At 45.2% G+C, this 11,557-nt stretch overlaps 1 protein-coding gene across 6 annotated transcripts; it reads left to right on the top strand.

Moving 5' to 3' along the window:
* The first annotated feature begins 6 nt into the window (after positions 1 to 6).
* Positions 7 to 9,459, top strand: LOC100469392 (zinc finger protein 75A). Of its 6 annotated transcripts, none has more exons than XM_034670516.1 (7): positions 7 to 942; positions 1,866 to 1,950; positions 2,460 to 2,544; positions 3,517 to 3,608; positions 3,937 to 4,021; positions 6,161 to 6,271; positions 6,449 to 9,459. In XM_034670516.1, exons 2-7 carry the CDS (start codon positions 1,918 to 1,920, stop codon positions 7,042 to 7,044), a joined length of 1,002 nt encoding a protein of 333 aa, XP_034526407.1. In that variant the 5' UTR covers positions 7 to 942; positions 1,866 to 1,917; the 3' UTR covers positions 7,045 to 9,459. The 6 variants fall into 6 exon arrangements, with proteins under 6 accessions (XP_034526407.1, XP_019649436.2, XP_034526405.1 ...); XM_019793877.2 differs by having other exon boundaries at positions 2,418 to 2,544; XM_034670514.1 differs by having other exon boundaries at positions 7 to 957; positions 2,418 to 2,544.
* Positions 9,460 to 11,557: the final 2,098 nt, after the last annotated feature.

The raw sequence follows: 11,557 nt of genomic DNA, 5'->3' as shown, positions 1-11,557 counted from the left end.
CACTGAGCTGTGCCTTATTTCGAGTGGGTAATTGAAGAAGAAAGGGTCTGGCAGTGGATTCTTTAAAAGGAAAGCAGGGGCACCTGGGTGGCTCAGTGGGTTAATTGGCTGCCTTGGGCCAGGTCGTGATCTCAGGCTCCTGGAATGAAGCGCTTTGTCAGGCTCCCTGCTCGCTCTTTCTCAAATAAATAAAATCTTAAAAAAAAAAATAAAAGAAAAGCAAGGCAGGATTTTTCTGTTCCATTTTTCTTGTGTTATGAGTAGTGGGTGGTAAAGTTCACGTGACTTTCTTACTGATGTGCACGTTTTTTCTCCTCTCAGTGTTTTAGGAAGAAGATCTTTTTATTGATTTTTATTTTATGCCATACGTGGTCTCAGTTGCTAGGAAAGGTGGTAATGGGTGAAAACTAGAAAAGTAGAAGACAGTAAACCACTAGCGGAGGGTTCAAAGTGAAAGCCTGTGAAAACAGGATGAGTACATGTAGTCCATGCAACCTTGCTAGTCTGTGCTTTGGTGCATGCAGACGGGTGGGAGCACGTGTGTCTGAGAGCTAGCAGTTGCCACAAGTTGTTTTTTTTGTTGTTGTTGTTACGGTAATTTCCCCAGGTTTTGTTGTTAATATCTTGTGGAAAATGGTGGCCCAATAACTCCTTTCGTCTTTCATTAATTTTTTTTAGTGTTTTGTACTTCCTGCCATCTGTACTCAGATTTTTCTTCTTTCTACCACCAGCCCCCTAACCAGAAGTAAGTTTTCTGGTAACAGATGAAGATTATTTATTTCTAGGGTGCAGTCCAAGAGCTTGGAAAAGAGGCTGTGCTCTTCAGACAAAGTGTAGATGTCACAGGCTTCAAGAGGAAGGTGTCACAGCCAGTGGACATGTCCCATGATGAATTTTAGAATATACACCAGGGGCTGCAAGAACAACTGAGCTGGAATTCCTGTAAGGAAACAGCCTGTATGTGAGACAGGTGGGGCGGGACATGATAATTACTAATTCCTAGGAACTGTGATAGGAATTTGTGTAATCAGAATGTTGTATTTTCTATGTGTTGATCACTGTAGATCTATAAAAAGACGTTAACAAGTACGATAGTCCCAGGTGTCAGTAGAGTAGACAAGTTGTGGGTGGATTTGGACATTGGCTTATGATACAGAAGTACCTCCACAATTGAACTCTGGTAATAACACCCTGAACTCTGTTCTTTACAAAACTGGAGAGAATAGGAGCCATCTCATTCTCATAAAATAGAGAAGAAATTGAGTTCAGAAATCGGTTATCAGTGGCAGAATGTGAACACAGTTGTGTTATCAAAATAATGATAAAAAAATAATACCTTTTGGGGCGCCTGGGTGGCACAGCGGTTAAGCATCTGCCTTCGGCTCAGGGCGTGATCCCAGCGTTCTGGGATCGAGCCCCACGTCAGGCTTCTCTGCTATGAGCCTGCTTCTTCCTCTCACTCCCCCTGCTTGTGTTCCCTCTCTCGCTGGCTGTCTCTATCTCTGTCGAATGAATAAATAAAATCTTTAAAAAAAAATATCTTTTATTATACACTGGATTCCCTGAGTACTTCATTTTTAAATATGTATTACTTTTGCCTGATTGAGAACCATTTATTTCATGAGAGGAAATTTAAAAGGGTTTTTCTTTAATTAGGTCACTCCTGAAAATCGGGGAACCTATTTTAGGTGTCAGTTGATAATTTGGCTCTTATTTGCAATGAGAAGGCTGCTTTAAGACACCATACACACTTGCAAATGTATCCTCTCTCTGATGAAAGAATTGGTATCATCTGTATTTTAGAAATGGGGTCAGAATGTTCATAGAAGTAAGAGAAATTTCCTCTGGCTCTTTTCTACCCACAGCTGGGCCTGTTCACCAGATACTAGCCTTTTCTGAGAAGACAAACACTGGACAATGGCACCGGAATTCGTCTTGCCTGAGTCCCAGGTGAGCTGTGGAATCCAGCTGTTGAGGGCCGCTTTTCCCTGCTCCCCAGGACCCATACTGCCCAGCTCACAGGCATATTAGTCCCAGTGTTCTCCCTGGGGAACTGGGCACTTCCTAGCCTGTTGATGATCCCTTGCTACTTTCCGTTTTGCCTTCTTACTTAAAAAAAAAAAAAAAAAAAAGTGGGTGCCTGGGTGGCTCAGTCAGTTGAGCGGCTGCCTTCAGCTCAGGTCATGATCCCAGGGTCCTGGGATATGGCCGTGCATGCATGCTTCTCTCTCTCAATCCCCACGACCCTCCTTGTGCTCTCTCTTACTATTTGTCTTTCTCTGTGAAATAAATTTTTAAAAAAGCCTTAAAAAAAAAGAAGTGCTATTAATTCCTGGAGTGCCAGGGTCTTATTGGCCAGATGGTAGGGCTGCGTCTCTAGCGGCAAGTACTGAGCTGAAGCCCATTGTCTTCTTTAGAGCTTGTTGACATTTGAAGACGTGGCCATGTATTTTTCCCAGGAAGAATGGGAGTTACTGGATCCCACTCAGAAGACCCTCTACAACGATGTAATGCGGGAAAACTATGAGACTGTCATCTCTCTAGGTAAAGAATTTTCCTCTCCCATTGGGTAGAAGTGGAGTGATCTGTCATGTTCCCTGCTTAGTGGGAATGCATTCCTCTGAGAGGCTGTGTTCAGTAACAGGTTGTTTCTCAGCTAGCTGGTGTGTGGACGGGGGAAAGGTGTGTCCATATCACCTGGGGAGCTTTGTCCACGTGCACATGGTCATTCCTTGTCCTAAAATTCTTGATCCCTTCCTCCCCTCCAAATTTGCTTTTTTTTTTTTTAACCTTTCTCATCCCCATATAAGGACCATCATTTACCCACTATGTCACACCAGAAAAATATAATCACCCTGAGCTATAACCTTGCCATTACAAGCCACTACCAATGTATCACTGTCCATTTGGCTCCACCTTCATAGTGTAGGCACAGTGCAACCATATCTCATCCTTTTATTAAAGTCGTGATCAAATCATGAAATTTCTGTGCTGTAAATCTTAGGATGTTTTCTGACAAATTCAGAATAAAATCCATATTCCTTGGGTACCCAGGAGCCTCTAAGATGTGGCTGCTACTCACCTTCCTGCCCTTGTCTTTTTCCACTGGTGTCTTTGTTGAGTCTTTTTTATGCACACTGATTTTGCTCTTGCTTGAACTCACCAGGCTAATTTTTACCTTTCCATTTCTTCTACTGGCACATTGGCTCTGAGTTCTACATTTTTAAACACCTCTAATTTTTGCTCAACTCAAAACATTTTATATAATATAAGAAAAAGTGAGATTTCCCTTTACTGACCACATGAAAACTAAAGACAGTTGGCTGGGGAATTGGTTTGGGGGTTATTAGATGCTCAATTCTTCTTTACTATGAGAAGGCCACTAGTGCGTATCACTTAACATTTGTAAATATGTCCCATATGTGTAAAGGAAACAGGATCTTCTATATTTTAGAAATGAGGTAAGGATGTTCATAGAAGTGAGAGAAATTTTTGTTGGCTCTTTTCTACCCACAGCTGTGCCTGTTCACCAGATTGTAGACTTTTCTGAGAAGACAAACACCAAAGACTGGACAGTGGCACCCGAGCTCATCTTGCCTGAGTCCCAGGTGAGCTGTGCAATCCAGCTATTGAGGGTCGCCTTTCCCTGCTCTCCAGGACCCACACTGCCCAGCTCCCAGGAGTATTGGCCCTAGTTTTCTCTCTGGGGAACTGGGCACACCCTAGGTTATTGATGAGCCCTTGCTTTTTTCCTTTTTGCCTTCTTACTTAAAGAAAAAAAAATTTTTTTAAATGTGCTATCAATTCCTGGAGTGTCAGGGTCTACCACGGGCCAGATGGTAGAGCTGCTCTGTAGTGTCAAGTACTGAGCTGAAGCCCATTGTCTTCTTTAGAGCTTGTTGACATTTGAAGAACGTGGCCATGTATTTTTCCCAGGAAGAATGGGAGTTACTGGATCCCACTCAGGAGGCCCTCTACAATGATGTAATGCGGGAAAACTATGAGACTGTCATCTCTCTAGGTAAAGAATCTCCCTGTCCCATTGGGTAGAAGTTGAGTGATCTGTCATGTTCTCTGCTTACTGGGATTGCATTCCTCTGAGAGGCTATGTTCCAATAATGGGTTGTTTCTCAGCTAGATGGTGTGTGGACAGGGGAAAGGTGTGTCCAGATCACCTGGGGAGCTTTGTCCAGGTGCACACTCCACATGCTATATAGATTTCTTGATTTATTTTTTCTCTTTCCCCAAATCTATTTTCATGTATCTCTCCTCTCAGTATCATATCTCTATATCATAGTTAAGAAGGAACGTACAGTCATCCTTTCCTGTGATCTTGCCATCGTACCACATTTTAATACATCACTGTCCTTTTGGCTCCACCTTCACAGTGTAGCCTGAGTGCAGCCGTGTCTCATCTCTTTGTGCTGTTAGCGTCCTGGCTTAAGCCAGCAGCATGTCTAACCAGACTGACCTGGGTACTTTCTGACTGGTGCCCTTGCCTCTTGCCCTCCCATGCTCTGTTTTCCACCCAGCAGCCAGAATCTTCTAAAAACCTGGTCAAATCATGACATTTCCTGTTTCAAACCTTATGATGACTTCTCATCACGTTCAGAGTAAAATCCACCCCTCACTGAAGTGCTTAGGACCCTCCAGGATCTGACCCTACTCACCACCCTGCCCTCATCTGCTGCCACTTGTGCCCTTGCTCCGTCCTCTTGAGCCTTACCGATCTTTCTGTTTCTTGAACTTGCCACGGTCATTTCTACTTTCCCTTTTCCTCTGCCTGGCACACTTTTCTGCCACATGGCAAAACTCTCACTTTCACATTCCTGCTGCAATATCAGCTTTTCAAAGAGGCCTTCCACACTACCTCGTCTAAAATAGCTTCAGAAAAGCAAAATCTTAAATGCTGAGTTGTCCTGCTTTAGTTTTCTTCAGAGTATTTATCACGTGCTGACAACGTTGTTATTTATTGCTGTTGGGTGAGCTCCCATGAGATCGGGGTGCTTTGGCTTCATCACCACTATATCATTAGCCCAAAGAGGGTTCCTGGCGCATGATAGCCACTCAGCAGTACGTGTTGATTGAGTGACCGAGTGATGACTACTTCCCCTCCTTGGCAGTGTATTTAGAAAAGTTTCGTTAAGTGATTGTGGTCTGTTTCTTCCACCTGGACAAGAACCAGTGGCTTAAGGAGTCTTTCTAAGAAATCTTTCCTAAATCCACTGTGTGGTGCTGAAGAGCTAAGTAAGAAGTAGGGGCGCCTGGGTGGCACAGCGGTTAAGCGTCTGCCTTCAGCTCAGGGCGTGATCCCGGCGTTGTGGGATCGAGCCCCACATCGGGCTCCTCCGCTATGGGCCTGCTTCTTCCTTTCCCACTCCCCCTGCTTGTGTTCCCTCTCTCGCTGGCTGTCTCTATCTCTGTCGAATAAAAAAAAAAAAAAAAATCTTTAAAAAAAAAAAAAAAAAGAAGTAGGGGCCCCTGGGTGGCTCTGTTGATTAAACATTTGACTCTTGATTTCAGCTCAGGTCACAATCTTATGGGTCATAAGATCAAACCCTCTGTCGGGCTCCACACTCCAAGGGGTGTCTGCTTGAAGATTCTCTTCCTCTGACCCTTCCCCCACTTGTGAGCTTTTGCACCTGTTTGTGCACTGTCTCTTTCTCTCTCGCTCTCTCAAAATAAATAAATGTATCCTAAAAAAAAAAAAAATGTTAAGAAGTTACTGTTACGACAGGAATCACTAGTGCATATGATGTGCAGCCCCTGACCTTCACCTTGCTGTGCTAGACTTGGGCTAATCCTAAGGAATTAATAGGACTAACCTGTATTCCCTGCAGACTCCTGGGTTTGGTTCAACCTTGTTCAAATGTAGGGTAATCTTGGTGGCAGAAGAGGGGCGCTGTAGATGGATTCCCAAGCCCTTTTCCTCTCCATGGGTCCAGCTTGGGTTTATTTCTCAGTCTCCATGTTGTGCATCCACTCACGAATGCAGTATAGTCTAAACCTGAAACCAGAGGGGAGTCTACGCATTTGACCATTTTGGGTAACACACTGTAAACTGTCCTTTGCTCTTCCTGAAATAGTGTGGAGTTGGTGGATAATTGTTGAGTGGCTAGTTGGGTTGCCAGGCCTTGACCTCCTTTTTTCCATTTCACAGCATTATTTGTGCTTCCCAAACCTAAAGTGATCTCCTATCTAGAGCGTGGGGAAGAGCCATGGGTTCAAGGGCCCTTGGAGTTCAAGAACAGTCCTGGAGACCTGCCTGCAGGTAAATATACGGTGGGAAGAGGACAGATGTGCCTTTGATAGCAACCTTTGCAGGGACTTAGCATTTAAAATTCTGCTTATCTCTGTTTTGTAAATCAGTAATCATTGGATTTTTCTCTCCATTCCTGTGGTTCTGCTCTGCCATACAGTTGGCTGATTGTTATGTTTATTCCCACAGGGTTAAAGGTCAAAACTGTCACTGAAAACCATCAGCCCGTATGTCTTTCTGACTTAGAAATACAAGCACCAGGAGACATAGTATCCAAAAAGGCCCGAGTGAAAGTTCCCCAGAAAACAACAGGTAAAGAAAATCATGGTGATACACACAGGATGGGGAAATGGCATCAAGAGTTTCCAGTTAATCAAACAAAGGAACTTTCAATCTGGGAAGAAGAGCTGCAGAGACTTATGGATCTTCACAAGAAAGCCCGTGCAGTAGAGAAGCCTTTTACATGCCAAGAGTGTAGGAAAAACTTCAGACTTACCTCTGATCTTACTAAACACAAAAAAATTCACACGGAAGTGAAGCCGTATAAATGTCAACATTGTGGTAAGAGCTTTAGAGGGAAATCAGATCTTAATAAGCACATAACAATACACCAAGGAATAAAACCATATAAATGCTCCTGGTGTGGGAAAAGCTTCAGTCAAAATTCAAATCTGCGTACACACCAAAGAACTCACACTGGCGAGAAACCCTTTATGTGTTATGTATGTGGAAAGAAATTCAGTCAGAACTCCCACCTTAGTAAACACCGGAGAACCCACATGTAACATAAGCATGAGAAACTTCAGAAGCAGTCCAGCCTTATATACCAGAAACACCACCACTGAACAGAAGCCTATCCAGTGTCCTTGGTCTCAAGAAATTCACCAAGTCGTGCTTAACCCCAGAGGTTTATTAAAAATAAATTATGAAGCATGAATAATTCATCAGTGGAAAATTTGTTGATATAAACACGTTTCTCAGAAAGGAATCAAGGTTGACTCTGCAGGGATTGTGTTAGTTCTGTACTAATTACATTTTTACTAATAAATCTTCAGGGAATCCCTAACAAGAAAGATGGTCAAAGAAAATTCTGAGTACAGAATGTACTATTTCATGATTGTACCTGGCAATTAGCAAATTCAGCTCAAATAGCAAATACACCCATGAATTAATCAGTCTTCTGTGATCATCACGTTGTTGGTTTTGCATTGATCTCGCAGTCACTCTAAACACATGGTAGGAACATTTGTAGCATGGTCTTCCAAAACAAGAAAGAGTAACCTGCATGTTTAATTGGATACCATTGGTAGTGGGCTTACCAATTTCAAGAGCCCTATGGGGCTGTCAAGTTTTCCAAGAACCAAATTGGATTTTCTTCCTCTCCTTTGTCATTGACACTTCCCCAAGCTGGAGTTCCTTCTTGAACATTTTAGCTCTTTAATCTTTTCAGCGCCATTTTTACTGTGATGAAATGCTATTTACCTCACCACTAGGGAATCTGCCAGAAGAAGTAATAGTGCACTAACTTACACCTCTCGGTGGTGGTGGTTGATAGAGGAAAATATCAAGATCATATGGAAACGGGTTGCAATTTTTAGCCATGGATTATATATTACATGTAAAAAAGATTGTCTGCAATAAAAGAAATAGACATTTTTCTCCTCTCACAATGTCAACCATAAATATTAGTACTTTCCCAGGTTCTAAACGGTAATTTATGGAAATTCAGAATCAGGTTTTTGTTTATAAGAACAAAGAGGGTTGTTTAGGAACTGGAGTGTGTGCTGCACGCAGGATGTTGTTCATTGGGTGTGGCAGAACATTGGGTTCCCAAGAGGAAAGGTTTGGGAATCGATGCTGAGTGGAGGGCAGGGATGCGTGAATCTGCATTCCTGTTGGTTGTCTTACACTGTAAACTATTGCTAAGCAGGCAGGGTGTACCTGTCTCTGTTTTGTACACAGCGTTTAACAACAGCCTTAGGTGACAAATGATGTCCTTAGCATCTCTGTGGGCTGTGGATCTTCTTAGAACTCTTGTCTATGACGGTGACTCCCAAGTGTTCCTGTTAGAGCTTTTGGGTAGTTTCGGGAAGGGGGTTAAATGATCTCTCCCAAATACCTTATAAACGATGAAGTTGAGGCTCAGATACGGGGACTTGTTCAAGACCCGATTGCTCGTGGTCTGTCGGCTGTCAGCTCGCTGCATCGGGGAGGCCTGAAGGCGGGATTAGCAGCATGTGTACACTATCCCTGCAGGGCCAGGCTGGGTGACACTGTGCTGTATCTCCTTCTGACTTAGAAAAGCGCTTAGGTCTCCGTGTGTTCTGTGAAAGAGAGAAAACTATTTCAACTCAGGGTTATTCTAGAGATTAGAGGGATTGGCGAAAGAAAAGCCCCTCACAGCCTGGCCAGTGGTAGATGCTCGATCAGCGTGCATGTGTTTCCCTTTCCCCTGCTCCCCAGGGTTGTGCTGGGCAGACTGACTGCAGTAAAGAAGCAGTTGTGTTTATGGCTATTTTCAGCTCCTTTGGGGAGTTGAGCAGTGCTGGTGGTGATTATGCTCAGTTGATTTGGTCCTTGGCTTCAGTACTCCATGGTGTAAGTCACCTGAGCTGTGGGTCTGGTGCTCTCAGCAAGATGTTATTTTCTTCCCCAAGATGAACTACACCAAGTGTTATTCCTTAGGCACAGCCAACTCTGAAGCTCTCGTCTGCGTAGCTGTTACCCATCCCCCCCTTCCTTAGGCTTCGGTTACTCTGTCTCATCCCGGGATACATGTGGACATCTTTGTGCTACGTTCATTCAATTTCATGTGGGCCCCTATGTGCCCAGGCACTGTTCTAGACTGGGAATATAGTAGAGAACAAAAGAGCTAAAGATGCACTCTCACGGGACTTGTGTTCTAGTGAAGAGTGTAAAGAAGAGTGGTTATAGTTTTCTGCTCCTTGCAGTTCGGGCCATAGGATAGTTGTGGGTAACGCGTTGTGAGCAGAAGCCCCACTTCTGGGCTGAAGCCTTTATTGGCGCAGGACTCTGTAGTGCCCTTCCTGGCTCGGTTGTGGAAGCCCATCCAGAAAGAGGCCACAGGGCCAAAGTAGTCTGGAGTGCTGAGCCCCCATGTGGAGTGCAGTTGTCCTGGGAAGTCCCTCAGACCTGTGATGGACTTTATGGGAATGAGAAATAAACTTCCATTAAACTACCGAGATGTCGGCGTCGTGTCTTTCTGCAGCGTAACCTGGCCTGTCTACATAGAGGCAGCTGTTCTGCTAGAGCTCTAGAACATTTCTGTGTCAGTCCGCGTGGACTTTGGCCCTCAGAAGAGCTGCGCCTTCCTGTAGGTGCTCCACTGAGGTCATGTGACACTGATAGGCACACTGAGGAGCTTACGAGACTAGGTGATAGGAGAGACTGAGACAAGTCCAGGTTGGTCAGTTTTTCAAGTGGACAGAGCAACCATCCCTCCCTCTCTGGCTTCTTTCCCCTTCCCTTGCTCTCTGTTCCTCTGTGCTCCACTGCTTTTCTACGTAAGATGTGTTTCTATTGATCAGTGGGCGACAGAGAGGGTAGCGGTTGCCTTTTGTTTCTCCTGTGAGTGCAGTAAGCGATCGTTTGGTAACTACCCTTGTCATACCTTCTGCGAGTTGGCCTCAAAAAACACAGGACATAGGGCAGAAGCAGATTTGTCCTGATTGGTGTAGAGAGGAAGGTGACTGCCCCCTCGGACTAAGCGGTGGTAGTGGGGAGGAAGGTGATGCAGGAAAGCAGGAGCAGGACGCTGCAGTTGAGGACTGAGGAGCCTCTATGGGGAACGTCTGCATAGCCAAGAACCAGCAGTGCAGTGTTGCACAACTCATGCTTGAATGTGGACATCGGAAGAAGGAATTTCTTTTTTTTTTTTTTTAATTTATTTATTTGACAGAGATAGAGACAGCCAGCGAGAGAGGGAACACAAGCAGGGGGAGTGGGAGAGGAAGAAGCAGGCTCATAGCAGAGGAGCCTGATGTGGGGCTCGATCCCATAACGCCGGGATCACGCCCTGAGCCGAAGGCAGACGCTTAACCGCTGTGCCACCCAGGCGCCCCGGAAGAAGGAATTTCTGTAGCTTTGTCACAGGGATGAGAGCAGGTTACTGAAAAGGCAACATAAAATCTGTTTAGGCTTGGTTTATTTTTTGTTACAGATACTATTTCAGAGAGCATGTGAGAGCTCAAGCCTGAGCAGGGGAAGGGGCAGAGGGAGAAGCAGACGCCCTGCTGAGCAGGGAGCTCGGTGTGGGGCTGGATCCCAGGACCCCGGGATCATGGCCTGAGCCGAAGGCAGATGCTTAACCTACCGAGCCACCCAGGCGCCCCTATTTAGGCTTGGTTTAAAGATGAAGTGCAGCACACAACCTTAGGTTTAGCCTGAAACGTTAGTATTAAAGCTCTCAGAAATGTCTTTTATAGTCACGTGATTCTAGGACAAACCAGAAAGTGCTTCATTTCAGGTGGTTCAGATAACAGCCTGACAGTGGCTCCAGGCTTGGTTCTGAGAACTGGATCAGTGACCAGTGTAACCCCCAAATCCTTATCCCCTTCTCTGCACTGTGGCACAGTGTGGGGACTGTGCCAGACCCAGAGTTCTCCCCACCGTTAAGCAGACTCCATGTGGGACCTCGAGCTGACCTTGAGAGCGTCTGCTGTCTTAGCTGGGGGGAGGACAGGAGGAGAGCTTGGAATCAAGCTAAAAGCGCTAGGGTTGATCAGCGTTTGGAACCATGAGAAGAGTGTTTCATTGCCCTGGAGAGCTTGAGAGCAAGAATGCTGAGCGGCCTTTTCGATCCAGCTGGACAGTTGGGATAACACAGAAGGTTTGAGTCACTCCACGGACAGGTGCTTTCCTGAGCACTCTTTGCATTTCCTGGCCGGTTGCACTCTCGTGTAATGGGTCAAGGCTGCCTGTTACTTTGCTCTCTGGGTTTTACCCTCTGGTGCTTAGAGTGGATTCTTCGCTGAAGGGCTCCCGTTGCTTCTCTGGGTTCTCGCCTGAATGGAGTCTCAAGTGCTCTCAGTCGAGCCTTTGTTCACACTTAGTGTTTCCAGGGTTGTTTCCAAAACATATTTGGACAAAAGCGTATTGTGTTACTAAATCTTTTCCACACTTGTCACCTTTATCATGTCTTTCTTGTGTGGCTTCGGTGGGGAGCAGGGCCGGAGTCTCTTGAAGCGTCCGCCAGTGTGGCTTATGTGCAGCTTTTCCTTCGTGTGTGAATCCCCAGTAGACAGTGGTACTGGGCTATTGTGAAGTGCTTTCTGCAGT

The sequence above is a fragment of the Ailuropoda melanoleuca genome, chromosome 10, assembly GCF_002007445.2.
Source record: "Ailuropoda melanoleuca isolate Jingjing chromosome 10, ASM200744v2, whole genome shotgun sequence".
NCBI lineage: Eukaryota > Metazoa > Chordata > Mammalia > Carnivora > Ursidae > Ailuropoda > Ailuropoda melanoleuca.
This window is presented reverse-complemented; position numbering and strand designations above follow the sequence as displayed.

Excerpts from the sequence above, each read along its gene's own strand:
- LOC100469392 (XM_019793877.2), top strand. The coding sequence starts at position 1,918 with ATGGCACCGGAATTCGTCTTGCCTGAGTCCCAG. Across the intron at positions 2,545-3,516 it reads TGAGACTGTCATCTCTCTAG|CTGTGCCTGTTCACCAGATT; the intron begins GTAAAGAATTTT and ends TTCTACCCACAG. Across the intron at positions 4,022-6,160 it reads TGAGACTGTCATCTCTCTAG|CATTATTTGTGCTTCCCAAA; the intron begins GTAAAGAATCTC and ends TCCATTTCACAG.